Source organism: Acipenser ruthenus, chromosome 12, assembly GCF_902713425.1.
Source record: "Acipenser ruthenus chromosome 12, fAciRut3.2 maternal haplotype, whole genome shotgun sequence".
NCBI classification, from domain to species: domain Eukaryota; kingdom Metazoa; phylum Chordata; class Actinopteri; order Acipenseriformes; family Acipenseridae; genus Acipenser; species Acipenser ruthenus.
The window spans coordinates 34,775,918-34,793,720 of NC_081200.1; the positions used below are offsets into that span (position 1 = coordinate 34,775,918).

The following is a 17,803-nucleotide window of genomic DNA, read 5'->3' on the forward strand; positions in this document are numbered from 1 at the left end:
AACTGATAGGCATCAACAACTTTTTTCCGGAGGTCTTCAGGAATTTCTTTTGTTCGTGGCATGACGTGCCTCTAGAACATGGGTGGGCAATTCCGGTCCTGGAGGGCCGGTGTCCCTTCCTGGCTTTTGTTCCAACTGTGCTCTAAATTACTTAATTAGACCAATAATTGGAAATAATTGGTCCAATTAAGTAATTTAGGGCAAAGATGGAACAAAAGCCAGGAGGGACACCGGCCCTCCAGGACTGGAATTGCCCACCCCTGTTCTAGAACCTGTGTGCTGACAACTTCACTCTGATGGTAAGGGCCAAAGTTAGTCAGATTTAGATTGGGCAGGGCTGGCCCAAATCAGGCTTGGTTGTTAACCAAAGTACTCAAACAGCTGACTCATTATCCCTTTAATTGGGTTAAGATAACTAGGGGGGGCAATAACTTTTTCACACCTGAAGATTGCATGTTTGATTACCTTGCACACCAAACAAATGAAAGAAGCACCAAACTTTGGTGTCATTTCTTCTCTCAGACTCCCTCTATATACTACTACAACCCACAAAAAAATCTGACCAAATACAATGTGAAAAATGTGCCAAAATGCAGAAAATCAGACAGGGGGCAAATACTTTTTCACGGCACTGTATATATATTGTAGCGATCTCGGTTAACGCAGGCAGGCGTATCACACAGGGCGAGGCAATCCACACACAGGCGGAGGGTGGGAGCGAATCCAGGACCTCTCGCACTAAAGCATAGCGCCGATACCGCTGTACAAAGGAGCCGGCTCATAAAATACTTGAGCAACAGAACTGGCAGAAGGCACAGGTGTCGTTGTCCATCAAATCAACAGTACGAAGGTCACTCTTGAAATCAGGACTTAAAGGATGTGTTGCAGTAAGAATACATCTGTTAAGAAAGGGGAACAAGACTAAAAGGCTAAAATATGCACAAGAACACAGAAATTGGACTATGGATCAATGGTCAAAGGTGCTTTGTACTGTTGATTTGATGGACAACGACACCTGTGCCTTCTGCCAGTTCTGTTGTCAATTCAATACTTGTCTTCTTTCTATTCCTTAAGGATATTATCTTCAGGTATTGCTCATACTTTTTTTGGGTCTTCCAGTCCTGGGTTTGTCAATTACAGATGATGTTTCTCTGTACTTGTTGATCATACTTCGGATACCACACCTTGAAAATTCAGTGATGCAAGCTTCTTTATGCAAGTCAAGGGTGTTATAATAGTAGAAAACACTAGTGGAGGCTTTGAGTAAATTGTTGATGCTCATAATGCATCAGAGTAGAAAAATGAAACATGCCTAAGACTTTTGCACAGCAGTGTGTGTGTGTGTGTGTGTGTGTATATATATATATATATATATATATATTATATATATATATATATTTATATATATATATATATATATATATATATATAGACACACACACTAAAGTCATGCAATGATACAGTACTTCTAACAATACACAGGTCTTCTTACAATACATATGGCTGTCCTGACAAACAGATTTATTCCACTTGTAGTAAGATATTTAACAACATAATTATAGATAATAGAGAACTTTTAATGAGACATTTATAAACATGCACTTCTACCAGTAACAGTGTAACTCACATTCGTTGTTCCGGAGCCTCTGGCTGGACTGCACTGTATCTTTCATGGTGTTTCACAATGCATTAAGTTTAATGTAGTATCACGATACATTGAATCGTGAACTTTGGACAGGTAATCAAGAGGTCCCGTGTTCAAAATGGCTGTTACAGTACACTAAGTGACTGGACAGGCCTACAGCTGTGTCTCAGTCAGATTTCAATCTATGCTTTATGAAGTATTTAAAGAAATTAAATATTTTCATAGAAATTGGATATTTCTTCTGTTTAATGTATCGTGGTTTGAGGTTAAAGCAGCTTGAGGTAAAATCCAGGAAAAAGAATTCAGACTTGTATCAGTGTCAATGCTTGAGGGTACAGTGGTGCTGTGTCAGCAGGCTCAGGTGTGTTTGAGGTAGATTTCAACCTCTGAGATGGTGGTGTTCCGTGTGTGAGTGCTTGTTGTGTCTCATTAGCCCAGCACTGACTGACACACTGCGTATTTCCAGCTAGCACACACACACACACACACACACACACACGCGCACACACACTGCTGATATGTCTAACTGCTCGCTGCTGATGCACTTGTTTAGCTGCACAGGCGGGCATTACTAACTTGTTATAATACTGCTTCAGTCCTCTCTCTCTGATATAACTAGTGAATTTTATAAAATTCACTAGTTATTAATTTATTTATAGTTCACATTGATTTGTTTGTTTAGTTCTGGGCTTTTACAAGCAGGTGTTGTTTTCAAGTTGCTTCTGTGGTGGTTCTTAAACGTTGCAATAATAAAAAAAAAAAAGTAGAATGACATACACTCTTTTTGGCATTGTTGGATTTTTTTTCCATCCATCCATTATCTGTAACCGCCTAATCCTATAGAGGGTCGCGGTGAGCCGGAGCCTAACCCGGCAGACCCAGGACTTCACCCTGGATGGGACGCCGGAGAAAACATGCAAACTCCACACAGACAGACCCCTGAGGCCAGAATCGAACCCATGACCCTGGAGCTGTGAGGCAGCAACGCTAACCACTGCGCAGCTGTGCTGCCTGGATTTTTTTTTTCTTTCTTTGAAATTCTGTTCCATTTACTGCTCCGTTTACCTGCTTCCGTAATACTGATAAATAATGATAAATCATTTCTTTAAATGGCTTGAAATTTGATGAATGGCTGCAAAAAGTGTGCAAATTTCAGCAAGTCCCCCTGTAACCCCCTTAGCTAAGGGGTGATTGGGCAGAGATTTTGCTGGGAAGAATGCTATTAAACAAGTCATCCTAAGTTTTTCACATATGTTTTTAAACATTTCTGAAGGTACGCACATTAGTATTAGTTCACAAGTATTAGGGTCTCCAAAAGCGCTCTCTTACTGGCAAGTTACTCTGCCAAGACAAGAAAACATAATGGGGTTTATGAAGCTTATGAAGGGTACGGAAATAGACCTGGAAATCTTGAAGTTGTTAAGTGAAACACTGGTCGTTGCTGGGGTCGATTGAGGTGGTATGGTGGTGTTGAATTGAGTGGAAGGCCCTAATCTCTTCACTGCATCGTCCTAGCAGTTGCCGCTCACTCTGAAAGCAGCTTAATAAAACAGAGGGTTTTGTATTGTCAGGAGTGGTGCTAATAGAATCAACCTGCTTTATTTCTCTCCTCTTAGGCTGCCAGGACAATGCCAGCATTTAGGACTGCAGGTTCCTGATTACTTCAAGCAGTGGATTAATCTCAAAAAGGTACTTTTGTTAGCAGCAACAAAAAGGGGAATCACTGTTTTTGAGATGTTATAAGAGCCCGATCCTATTTGCATTGAAATGAGTTATTATTTTCTATTTCTCTCCCCCCCCCTCATATTCAAGCCTGTTGCAAATCTTCCATCTATTTTCTTTTTTGTAAGGATCTTCCCTTTGTGTCACCGGTAGATAGCATACACTAACTTAACCAATGCAACAAATGTCACTTCCTTATCTAGAAAGAAAGAGCCTTGAAAATGAGCTGTACATGTCCAAGAGACAAGGCTGTTGGGTTTCTAAGGTCATTTGGAGCCAATGCAAGATCACGAGGCAGACACAGATAAGGTCGCTGTACAGTTTATCACTCTGCTGAGTCAGAGACACAAATACGGGTCTGGTGTGTCCAGTGATGATAGCGTCTCAGCAGGAAAACTTACTCTGCGATAGATTTCAAATCTTTTGACAAACTTTGCAGATTTGTACTTATGTGTATATCATACCCATCCTGCCTCGCAGTACAAACAATTGGGTATTCTCTCACTGGACAGTACTAGTTCATAAATGTGTGATGAAGCATCTCACAGAATTATTACTAAAGACTGAGTTAAAATGATTACCTTTGTAGCGCAGACTTTATATAAAAACTAAAAAAAAATGCTGCCCTCAAATTTAAAGATGAAAATACTAGGGGTTTTAATCGTGATGTTTTCTATTTATCAATTAATCATCTACAATCAATTACTCACACAAATTGTATTGAAAGACAATTCCAAGTAATACAAAGTATTAACATAATGCTCTTTACTGCAAATGTTTCATAATGCCAGCTAATGTTTAATATACATATATTTACTTACATGTTATTTTACAGTTTGAAAATATTTGGTTACATGTAATTGAAAGTTAGCCAAGGTCTTTAGAAGTACCCTCCACCATCTTTTTCGCTCACTGTTTATTTGGTAGACAAGATTAATCGATCTATTGTTTTTTAATCTATCAAATCCCACAGGTGTGATTTATCAATTGGTCATTAACCCCTAGAATATACACATTCGTCACAATAAACACTTGATCATGAATACGGATGTAAAAATAAGAAACCAATCAAGTGGACTAGACGAATGCCTCTATCATATAAGAAAGCATGTTATAGTTCAAGTCACTGATTAAGACTTTAGGAGAAACGTTTGTCTTACCTCGAAATTTGAAAAGGAGTGAGACTTTTGTGGTGGTTTTGGTTTACTCATAACTTGTTTTATTGGATACACTGACAGTGCTAATATTTTCAACATGGGCTCATTTATTATGTCAAAAATCTTAAAATTGTAATACATTACACATTTAAATGTCCAGCAGGTGACATCCGGGTAGTGATCAATGTGTATATAGTTGGCAGCATAGAATGTAAAGTACCGGTATGGGTATATGGTAATTTCCTTATGTAGACAGCAGGTTGAGGGGAAAAAAAGATGTGTGTGTTGATGTGGGGTCACTAAAATGAGGATTTAAATTTTAAAAGAAAACAAAAAACTCCTTGCATTTTCAAAGCCCCGCACCTTGTACTGTATATTGAAGGCTCAGCAGAAAGTGTTTAAGGGAACAATATTCAGTCAGACAGGGGACAGTGAGTCCCTTGAAGCTTTTGAAACTTTAAGCCAGTTTACTTCTCACCTGGACGGTAAGCCAATTTATTCCTGTAGCATTGATCTATTAACACTGTGCTGACCCACACTTCGACAGCAGGCAATCCATTTAACAAGCAAACTACTGTCCTCATACAGCACCTCCACAGTGAATAGCAGCACTGAGAGGATACAGAACAGGGTATTGCAATTTAAAATCATGCAGATCACTTACATCACAACTAGCACAGGATGTTCCCAGGAAGTTCTCCGTTTCTTTTCCATACTTTCTGACTGTCTCCTACACTGTAGCAACAACAAAAAGGCCCTTTCAGATACCTTCAGCATGTGCCCTTGAAATGGTTTATTTCGGACACGCAGGTTCTCTTTTTAAACTACTGTAGCGAATGCATACTGCAGTGAAGAGTCTGTACTAGAATGTATTGTAGATAGAGGACATTTTACAGGTTGACGATACCGGTATTTTGTTGTCGTTCCTTGGTTCTCGAGCTGGGGGTTTGGTCACATAAATGAGCTACAAAAGTGTCTCCACAGTTGAGACACAAACAAAGCAAAAGGTTAGATAATAATAGTTAACCTTTCACCCTCAACCTTAAGGGTTCCAATTGGAGGATTAGCAGCATCAATTCAGATTTATAACAACTCTCAAAGAGCCCTCCTGTAATCAATACCAACATTTTAGACAGATTATTATTATTATTATTATTATTATAATTATTATTATTATTATTATAATAGTGAATCCCTCTATTCCAACCTTCAAAGTGAGTACAGTTGTCTTAATTGAGCGCTTTTCGTGTTAGACAAAATCTTCAGGTGTTTTTTTGTTTCATTGATGATTTAAAGATTTAAAGAATTTCATTTCCCCCAGTGATCCGTAAGATATATATTGTTTAATATTCATTCGATTATTTACATGCCCTCACAATACTGTGTGTATTTATTTATAACATATAATGACATTGACTGGAATGCATATGACAATATTCTGTGGCTGAGGTGAAAATAGCCCTTAAAGCAGCTGATAACTGACCACATACAAAACTAAATCTGTTCTATTATTTTTCATGGGGAGGGGCACTATTTAGTTGAATTCCCTCTCTGACTGTCCCCCTTTAAAACGCCCCCCCCCCCCCCCTCCCTCTACCCCCACACGGTACTGTCCCTAACATCTGAACCTTACTGCTCACTCCTTTCTTCCCCTGTCGTGTTAACATGTGTTGCCTTTGGGGTAATCAGAGAAAAAGAAAACGTCCTTTTACAATTACCAGCTTTCTGAATATTAAAATGTCTCGCTGCATCGCCGGGGTTATTTTGATTGGTATTTTAACCTTTGACTACCCTATAAAGCAGGCGGCTCTCTGAGCCAATATTAGAGGGCTGAAATTTAATTCTGAAATGATTCCACATAATAAGGAAGATGGATAATGTATGCATGAAGGATATTATGTTTGGGCTAAATGCAGTTGGGGCCAGGACTTTGGAGTTGAATAATCACAGCGAGTGAGTTATAATCTGTGGGATAGAAATACCTTACTGTCAGAGCCGAGAGAAGAACTCTTAAATCAAGCCGGCATAAAAGGGGGAAGGAGGGAATTGAGAGCATGGAGGGCCAAAGGCGCCGAGCGATGTTCTTTAACGAACTTTCATTAGTTACTGATGTCCTTTTGTTCTCAGTTCAGCCTCTTCCTTTTCTCTTGGCTTTCTCATTTTTTTCTGTCTTGTCCTATTCTTCTCGGTCCCTCATTGCAAGAAAAGCATCTTTTGAGTCTTAGCAACAGGCTGTGAACCATGTGTGAAATACACAAACATTATATAACCAGAGCCCTTACCTTTTGTCTTGTTTACTGTTGTTCTGGTGTAATTAGTGCAGTTGTCACTGTTTGTTTGTTTTTTTTGTGTGTCTTTCATTTTCATAATTGCTTCTTTTGTTTTTTACCTTGTAAAATGTTATTAGACCGATCGAACAAGACGAAACCCTCCATGAAAGCGTGTTGGTTTAGTTTAATCCTACTGAACCGCTAAACTCAAATACAAAGCATTGTGATCAAATTATAGCAGATGCAGTTTATTTAAGTGTTAAGTGTAGCACATAACATTTAACAGAGGGGGAAAAAAGAAGCTCTGTCTGTTTAGAAGTATAACAAGCTTGTATTTAAAAAGCATTTTGTGAACCTTCAAAACTGTGAAAGTTAATCAAGATGCTATTAAGATTCTGAATATATAACTTCATTTTTTACCCCCAGAAGATTTTGCAAAAAAAAAAGGAAAAGAAACAAATAGAGAAATTGTTGCACAGTACAGTACATTAATCTCTTGTACTATAGTCTGCAACACCAGGAAGACCTAGCTTCCTCTTCCTTCCTCACTCAAGTCTCTCTATAACTCTCACTTTCCCCACTCTCTCTCTTTCTCTCTCTCTCGCTCTCCTTTTGTTCTCCCCTTGCCTATTTATCACAGTGTGAAGGTTGAAAGAGATATTATTAATCCTGGCGAATGAAGGCAGGGTTAGTGGTATGGATCGCATTGTGAGAGGTGTAATGATAGGAGTCTTCGCTTGGCCAGTGGCCTGTGCCTCTTTGATGAATGGGGAGCAGGGCGAAGTGACTGGCGCTGGCTGGCAGGCTGCTGGGGCGTTCACTCCCCTACCCGCCGCCGCTTTCAGAACCCCTCACCCTGCGCGGCCCAGTCACAGAGCCAAGGGGACAGCGGAGAGACACACAGACATCTCTTTCTCTTTCTCACTCGCTCTCTGAGTCTATCTTTCTGTCTCAAATTCACTTTTAAAGGGTTTGTTTTTGACTTTCATTGCTTTTCTGAGTCCTTTCTTACAAAGTATATCTATCTATCTGTCTGTCTCTCTCTTCCTAATACTCTCTTTCTTTCTCATTCACTCTTTTATATCTTTGTAGCTCTCAGCAGCCTTCCAGTCACAATTGTATTTCTTTATGTCTTGCTTTCACTAAAATTTTCAATTTTTTCTCCTGTTTTCTTTCTCCTTTTCTGTTGTCCTTTTCTTTATCGCTTTTTCTCTCATTTTTTTGCATCCCTCTTTCTTTCTGAACGTGCTGTGCTCTCATCTCATCATCTTTTTTATTTGTTTATTCTTCCTTTTTTCACTTTCAATGTTCTTTTACTGATTCTATTGTTTCTCTCCTCATTTCCTTTCTTTACCTCATCTCTGCTTTCCTCTTTCTTTTCTTTCCTGTTTTTCTGTCATTCCTCATTTTTATTTTTGTATCGCTTGTCTTGCTTTCCTTTCCTTCATAGTAGCTCTCTATTTTTGTCATTACTGCTAGGAACATGTAGAATGTCTTATTGAAGACTGCAAATCTGTCAGTATATTTAAAGTTTATTCCGAACCAACACTGTTCAACCGAGAATTCTCCAGTTTGTTCACCTGCATCCGGAATCTCTTTTCTGATACTAAATGACTGTATGTAGTGTAAACTGTCTGAGGCAGGAGGCTTTTCAGATTAATCATATTGCTGTTGCTTGGTTTTTTTCTTAGCATGGTTGGAAAATGGTTGGGGCATTAAAGAGTTAAGTCCATAGCCCCATAGATTTAGCCACAGGCTTTAACAGATTGAACAAATACAATTTTACACTTTGGAACACAAACCGGAATGTGTTTTTACATCACTGCGTTTAAATATGCCAGTTTAGAAGCTGCTAGATAACACATTAATTTTAGAGCGAACAACTTAATAGAAACCAAGCCAACCTATTAAAACAAGTGTCAGCTGTTGGAAGAAGAGCTCCCGAGTATACAGTGTCACTGTGGACTAAGACAGGGAACAGCATGAGTTTGACTAGCCAGGATCTCTGAAGCACAGAGAACCAGTTTGACACACTCCAGGATACAGCACCCAGCCGAGGAGGTGTTTTCAGGTATCAGGGATGTTTTCAAATTACATTTTTCTGCGCATCAGAATCTCTTTGTGTTTTTTTTTTTTTCTTCCAGGCTTTTCATGTGTCAGTGTGTATAGCTTAAGAGCTTCATGTCCTATCCTGTATATATTATGTATATACTTAGTGACGATGGAAAGTGTAAAGAGTAAAGTCCACTGTTGGATATACATATACATATATATCTGTTGAGATGATTTTTAACGTAGTCAAACCCCATCAGCACTACAACTCCCTATTGCTGGCTAACAAAATCATATGGACACACATTGCTTCTTTACAAAGCCTTGTTATTTGGTCAAAAAAGGTTGTCGTTGAAATTAAATTAAACTAGCATTGGCTAATAAAAAAAAAGCTCATGGGATCTGAGGGTATTAACAAATTAAAACATGGCACCCATATCCAAGCAGCATATACGTTAACAGTTTCTCATAATAAAGAGTATTTTTCTCATGCATATTTACTAACATTCAGGCGAACGGGAAACTTGTTGTTTACCAGCGGATCTTAATTACCTGCACTTTCTTGTAGCAATAACAATCTCACTTTAACACAAGATTTGAAGCCAAAAATCCCCCACTCCCCGTTCCAAAACATAAAATAATAATAATAATAATGCAACATGATTAGCATAGATTTAATATCACACGATATATCATTATATTATTACCCGATGACAGATGTAATTGAAATACACTTATTGGAGCTCAGAGTTGTGTTTCATTCAATCAGAGCCCCCTCTAGAGGGGGGAGCGAGGGGCTAAAAATAATCAGCGGCAGAGGAAATTGCAGGGAACACAAAGAATCGTGTTGGCTGCCAATATCCTGAACAACTGAGAGCAGCAGCAGCAGCCCCCTCGGCTCTTTGTGCCTCGGAGAGAGAGAGAGAGAGAGAGAGAGAGGGAGTGGGGGAGAAAAGGAGAAAGTTGACCCTAACCCACTCAACCTTTCGCTGGGACAAACTTCTGCATTTTTAACCCTTGTTTCTAATTCATTCCATTGGTGTGCTTGAAAAAGTATGGGGGGGTCTGTGGCACCTTCAAAATGATTTCTACAATTTATCCAGAGATAATTACAAGATTTATCCACTGAAAAAGGTTACAGCGCTATTTATGACACACGTTATTTCCCTGTTTTGTGATGCTATTGACTCCCAGGCATAGAAGATTACCTCCTGAACACAAAACTACACTAGGAGAAGTGTCCAAAGCTATGAGTAGGTTAAATTGATTGATTTCCAGGCAATACAATTTCAGTATGTTTTGTTCATGTACAGTACAATTTTGAAATCATAAACTCAGATTTCAGAGAAGAGAAGCATCACAGTTTCTGCCATCTATATAATCACATTCTTACACAAACTAAACCTAAACAGACAACAATTAGAAAAACAGGTATTTTTGTCCTATTCTAACTAATCTTTCTAATCCTATTCAAGTGAAGACTTGGAGGATCTAAGCATTGGAAAAGGCCATACCTACATGACAACACAAGCATAGGGACACACGCACACACATACTGAAGGCAAAGCAAGTGACACACTCAGACGCTAAGCCCCATGTGCACGTCTGCTTTGGTATGTATTTGTGACAGGACTGACAGTGCATGGCACACTCTGATTATGCCGCTGCAGTTTCTTCCATTCTGCCAGCCCGGCGATGTAATTTCCAGCCGGTGATCAGTGTATGAATGTAATAGCGGGCTGTGTTAGGTGTCAGAATATTAGAAGTGCTAATGGAAAAGCTCCTCGATTCACATGGGAACACCATTACTGGAGACTGTCACAGCCCGCTGGTCACTAAACTAATGGGGCAGAGTGGGAGGAGAGCAGAGGAGAGAGGAAAGAGAAGAGAGTTAGAGGAAAAGGGAAAGACAGGACAAGTACGAGTGTGAGGGAGAAGAACTGGATGAGAAGGGGGTCAGAGAGAGTGGGTAGGAGGCAAGAAACCATAGTGGTTTCTCACTGAAAGGTGATGTGGAATATCAGGGTGTCATTTCGGCAAAAAAAGTGAAGTATCAGAAATAGATTCAACATATCTTGCCATTCTGCCGCCTCATTCAAAATGTAGAGTAGAGGCACTGATCAGAGTTTAGTATCCTCTTATTGTTATGACTTGGTTTTCTATATGTTATGTACTAATATCTTAGCATGTCAGCAAAGTTCTTCTGAATTTGAACTGAGAGAAGGGGAAGTGAGAGGATTAGAAGGTAGAGTATGAGAGAAAGTTATAGAAAAAAGGAGCAGATATGGTTTGATGGAAGGGGTGGTGAATGCAAGAGAAAGGACATAGTTAGGCAATATTGTATAACACTTAGGCAATATTGTATAATTTGTAGGGCTGTCAAGTGATTAAAAATAATCACAGTTAAAAAATCTCCTTTAATCTTGGTTTTAATCATATATTTAATTGATACAATTACTGCATCCTTCTCATTCAAATTTGTTTTATTACTAATATTATTATAATTATTAGGCTTCCAAGCTGGCTTGGGAAGCCTATTGTTATTGTAAAGATTTTTTTTAAATTTATTTATAATTTTTTTTTTATTATTGTATTGTCGTTTTTCCTCCCAAAACTTTTTAAACTGCTTCTGTTACATGCTGTGTAACCAATCAACATGAAACTTGGCACGTATAAACCCGTGTAGATTACAGTTCAGATGCAAAAACAATTGCGCTCCTGCATCAACCAAAATCTTCTTCTTGGGAACCTGTGGACCAATTGATCTGAAAGTTTGCATATGTCATTAGCAACCAGACCTGCTTCAAGTTTGCAAAGCAGAAGTTGCTGCGATAAATTTTATTATCAAAATGACTGCCACCAAATTCGCCAAAACGCACCCCAAACATCAAACTGCTTCTGTTTGCAAACCGTTTAACCAACTAACTCTGAACTTGGTAGGCATCATCCTGGGGACAATGGAATTCAAATATGGCAAAATGTAAAACAAGATGGTCACCAGACCTACCTTTTCTTCTAAAATTTAAAATCGCTTCAGTTGAAAAATGGTTTATTTGATTAACTCCAAAGTTGACAAGCATCATCCACGTTTTCAAAAATTGTGTTTGTGCATAAACCAATATGGTCACCTGACACAGTTCTTTAAAAACCTTTCAAAATCTTCGGCCAAATGTAAAACTTGCTTATAACTCCTTACAGAGTGTATATAGGTTAATGGTTACTATACAACACATTTAGGAACCCATATATGCTCTATTCAAAAATTACCTTTATTGTGACCTTTGACCTCTCCTTAAGGTTAAATGTAAAATGAGCTTATAACTCCTTACAGTGTGTAGATAGGGTCTCTTACTATGGTGTTTAAAGTTATAAAGCATTGTGAGATAATGAACTAATGCAGTATTTTGAATTGAAACTGCTCCATAAAACTGATCTGTTGCTGACACTTGTGCTGCAATGCTACAGCTTGCCAAAATTTCCATCTGGTACTGAGCTTGGAAGCCGTAAAACTGCCTGGCAGTTCTAGTTGTTATTATTATTATTATTATTATTATTATTATTATTATTATTATTATTATTATTATTATTATTATTATTATTATTAATAATAATAATAATAATAATAATAAAAATAATAATAATAATAATAATAATATCATCCAAAAATCATCTTAAAAACATGTTTTTCTTATTTCTGGATTCAAATTGGTGGCCCCTCATTATGGTTTTATGTTTATTTACACAGAATTATACAGAAAAAAGCCAACATTTTTTGTTAAATTGTTTGAAAAGCTGTTACTCATATACTGTTTTTCATTGACATTTAAAAATAAATAAATAAATAAATAAATAAATAAATAAATGTGGTAATTGAAATAAAATTACAAGTTGGTAGCTATTGACAACATAGGTTACACAGGGTGCCCCACTGAAAGTAGCCCAGTAAGCATTACAACATACAAATAAATAAATAATCCCATGATGGAGCAGCACAGACATGTACACGAATCCTCATTATTACAAACTCGGATTGTACCTCCCAACGTGGACATGGACTGAATGCCAACATCTAACTGAAATACTTACAGGCTACTTTCAAGTGGGACACCCTGTATCGTACTGACATGATATAGCTTGATTCACAGGTTTACAGAGATCTTTGAATTAAAAAATAAATAAATAAATACTCTGTCAAAAATGACGGGTTTCATTTATTGTTCTGTTGTTGCTGCCTTTAGCAGAATAACTCCTAGAAAGTTCATTTTGTTTACAGCACGCAGGTTGTACAGCTGACTAGATGCATTCTGTGATACTGGAACTAACAGATACAAGTAACAGTCTTTCTATCCAATGAACTGTTAAAAAAAGAAACTTCCTGTTCATAAGTCCTTCACTTTGTGCTTTGCTCCATAATGCAATTCCGTGTGTAACTTTCTATTCAAATGACAACTGCACTTATTGCATTGCATGCACTCGAGCATATTAATGGAGGCAGGGAATTGCAGTACGCTGAGAGGGTCAAGACAGAGGAACGTGTGTTAAAAATATTAATCTAAAACTAAATTAACACGTTAATCGCAGAAGTTAACTGCGATTAATTGACAGCCCTAATAATTTGTAATAGTAATAAAGCCCCTTTGAATTTAAATACAGGAAAAGGCCATTTGTTCCCACAATGACAGAAAGAAAACATGCAATGTGATGTGTCCTGGATATGGAAAACCAGAAACTTTATAACTAGAGACACCAAAACTGAAGGTCTCCATTCATTTTTGTTCATTGTTTGGAAGATAAGAACATGCGAAACTGGGATAGTAAAAAATGGCAAAGCAGCATTAAAACCCTTACTGATTATAAACCAATGCAAGGATGGACACCATTTTGTATCCATCTAGCACGATCCTTCACGATCCTAGCACAAAACTGAACTGCTTCCTGTCACCCAAAAAGTGTGGTCTCCAGGACAGACTTTGTACAGACTGGGCAAACTTTAAGAGCTTCCGCTATCACTGGGAACAGAGAATAGTTTAGGCTCTAGTGCTACCAGTCCTGCATCTTTCATGAGCCCCGCAATTCATCCTAATTTTCTTCTACTCCCTCCTCTCCCTAGTTGGGTTGACTACCCAGACCCCTCAGCCTGGAACATCTCTCCATGTCAGGATCCGTGCCGGGGGAAAGGGAGAATATTACCAGGAAAAGCTACACACCGGTGTCAGCCGGGCAATTGCTTTATCGCGCCTTATCTAGGAATATGAAACGGTGTTGCATGACATCTCACAGCAGGCTGAATAGATATGCCAATTCATTTTGCAGCCTGTGATTTGACAAGCTAGACTGCCTCAGTTGAAAGGCATCAGTCAAACACTGCGCTGCTGTTGCTGTGCCTTTTTTTTTTCTTCTTGGTTCTCCCTCTTCCTTCTCTGCGCAATCTCTAAGCCTTGCCTCTTAAAATTGAAAAGCCTGACGAGCGACAAAAAGAAAGCAAGAAAGACGGAAAGAAAGGAGTAGAAAAAAAAACTAATACCATTTTAAGTATTGAAAATAAAATGATAAGAGGGCATGTGGAGGTTTGTAGAGATAACATTGTGGATATTACAACAGGGATGGAAGAGAGAACAGAAAAAAAAAAATCCAGAAGAGATTGGCACTGTAAGCTCCTGGCGAGGAGATGACACCGCGGCTAATACGAGTGTTTAAATATTTGATGCACTGGGATAAAGGAGGATCTCCTTTGAATCGAATTGAGTGTCTGGAGGAGAATCTATTACTGAAAATCTTGTGTGATTTGACAGCAAAAGCAGCCCGGTGTTATTCTTCAGTAGTTCCTTCAATCTCCCTTCCCCACTTCACTTAAATGTTTTTTTGCTTTGCTTGAGTAAACGCTGATTATCCCTTTTTTAGCAGAGAAGGCAGGGAAAGAGAAAAGAGCCAGAGAGGAAATAAAGAAAAGCTAAAACTCCTCGACTACTCGCTGTTTGTGTGGACTTCCGCTGTCGGGACAAGAACGTGGGTTTTTGTAGAGTGACATGGTTGCATAAATGCCTGTTTTTTGTTGTTGTTTTTATTTTAGTTTATTGTATTTATTTGAACTCAATTTTACTGCATGTGCAAGTTGAGGGACAAGTATAGCATGGTCCATAACAAACTTCAATCAATCAAGCTAAATTGCAGAGTGGTTTTGTGATGTGGACTATTGCTTACTAAAGGCTAAGTTTAGACTATCAAACTAATTTGACTTGTGATTCAAGCCCCAGAGATAAAAGACAAGACTGTCAACTCACTGCAGGGTGAATTTAGTAACCAGGACTAGAAATCAAATGTAAAGGTCTTGGTGACAAAGTGGACTCATTTACTAGGTTTTGATCTGGGTTTGAATCATATATCTGCATCACAAAAACACTGCACATTTTGGAGAGGGTTAGAGGGCTCTGGAATTCAGGTTGGACTCGGTCCTCATCCAGGAAACAAAAAAAAGCTGATCTGGCTTCTCTTTTAAGCTTTTGCTCTCCTGAAAAATGTAGTATATTCCTTTGTCATTTACGGAAGTTATGGCAAATATTGATAAAAGTAAACACAAAAAAAAAATTGCTTAAAAACTCAAAAAAGCTACGCTTTACTGAGGGCTAAACTGAGACCACCAAAGTCATTTAACTTGAAAGCCGATTTGAACCCAGGCCTCTTGAGGTGTAGGGATTGTGCATTAAGCAGTCATGCCACCTAGCAATGAACATGAGACAGCAGCCTGGGTCCCTGTCCCTCACTGCAGTGTGTAAGCAGGCCTGGCATGCGAGCAGCGGGACCATGATTGACACTGATGTTGTGTTTGGTGTCGGCACCTTGTCTTGTCACATTTCCCCTGTCTGCAGAGTAGTAGTAATATTACTATAGCTTATGTCAAAAGTCTAATTTATGACCCTTTTGACCTTTTTTTGACCTTATAGGTATGAATTTATGAATATATAATGAGGGGGCGTGGATTTATGAATTTATGAATATATAATGAGGGGCGTGGATTTTATGGTTGTTACAAGACAGATATGCTTATTGAATATAGGCTTATATTTGCCTATAAACTTATTGCACGTCTTTTATAAGATATGTACAAAAATCAGTGTTTAATATGTTATTTATGTAATCAGGGGATAGTGGGTACCCATGTTTTATAAATGCTTATGTTAACTTCTGCTTGGTGCACACAACATTAATGCTTATGTTAACTTCTGCTTGGTGCAGACAACATTAAAGTTTTTTTTTACATGACACTTAATGAAAAAGGAGAAAGTTTAAAAGAAGTTATTAAAAGCAAAAAGAAAACGTCTTATTCACCATTTAAAAGCATTTAAACAATATACATATATACACTTAATGAAAAAGAAAGTTTAAATCCGCATATCACAAAATAAAACAGATATTAAATTAAATATTTATAAAAAAAAAAAGAAAAAAACAAAACAAAAAAATCTACCAAAATACAATTTCTGAAAAAGCGCTCTCTCTCTCTCTCTCACCGTTTTTCAAAAAAACTCCCCGGACAAAACGTTTTACAGTCAGCATTCCCTGAAAGCATTTAAACTAACATTACACACACGCGCACACACACTCACACTTAATGAAAAAGAAAGTTTAAATCCGCATATCACAAAATAAAACAGATATTAAATTAAATATTTATAAAAAAAAAAAGAAAAAAACAAAACAAAAAAATCTACCAAAATACAATTTCTGAAAAAGCGCTCTCTCTCTTACCGTTTTTTAAAAAACTCCCCAGGACAAACGCTTAAGTACAGTGTGAATTCTCTCCCTCGCAGACAACCGCAACCAACCGCACTCATCAAACTTTAGCAGAAGAATGACTTCAAACTCGCTCTATGACTTAAATAGGGGGCGGATCCTTTGGCTTAGAACATGCGCACACCGTCCTATAGGTACACTTACATGCACGCGCACATGACCACAGGCAAGGGGTCCTCCCCCAGCCCCCACAGACACAGACACTCACAGACCCTTAACCACCCGCTATGAACAGACAAGCGTCTCGATGTAATAAAAAGCACCGATACCTATTTGTTAGAGGAAGGTCCCCTGCAGAGAAGGCTTGTGAAATGTGTGATTTGTAATGCCTTAAGGTTTGGTCTCAGCATGGTAGACACATCTAGGACTATTTCAAATGAATATACCGTCTTTATACTTCTGTTAAGATTAAAAGTGCATACTTCTGTTAAGATTAAAACCAGGAATCAATTCTATAAATAAAAACTGTTTAAATGTGTTTGGTTGTCTGTGTTTGTTTGTTTGCATGTTTTTTTAAAAGATAAAATGAGAGCATTTTTTCATGACGCTAGTAAAATTAAAAAAAAAAAAAAAAAAAAAATGAAAGACGTATTTAAAATATATTGCATGAACATTTTATGCCTGTATTACCGCGTAAAGAAAGTAGATTTAACTAAGCCTACGTTCAACTATAAACAAACAAACATGTATAATATATGCTATAGCAAAGCTTGGTTATTCGCTCTGTACCTGTAAAACTTAGGGAATTGAATATAACTGAATAAAAACAAAATGTAATGATTTTGCAGGAAACAAATGAAGGAAAATTAAACACATATGTAAATGAATAAATCAGAGTTTATCATGTCTTAAGGAATAAGTGTTACGGTTTTTGTAGAGTATTTTTTGTGTCTGAAAAACCGAAATTCATTTGTGAGGTGAGAATCGTGGCACCCGTGAGTCTAGTTCTTTAACATATCAGACTTTGGGTGACGGTATGTTTGATGATGTTGGAAAGCACGATATTATCTCAATGTGAATATATATATATATATATATATATAGATAGATAGATAGATAACTATAGGGGATAAATATTTTTTATTCAATTTTACACGTTAGGCTCAGCTTGGCGCCGCTGTGTATTAAAAGTACAGATAGCGTATGTTAGAGGAAGGCACCCCACT

At 37.8% G+C, this 17,803-nt stretch overlaps 1 protein-coding gene across 2 annotated transcripts in view; it reads left to right on the forward strand.

Moving 5' to 3' along the window:
- LOC117417470 (ERI1 exoribonuclease 3-like) overlaps nt 1-17,803 on the forward strand; it is an 89,480-nt gene that overhangs the window by 14,652 nt on the left and 57,025 nt on the right. For both annotated transcript variants that reach the window (XM_034029638.3, XM_059034931.1), the window contains exon 6: nt 3,262-3,334. In XM_034029638.3, the coding sequence (XP_033885529.2) occupies nt 3,262-3,334 (73 nt within the window). The remainder of the gene's footprint in view (nt 1-3,261; nt 3,335-17,803) is intronic.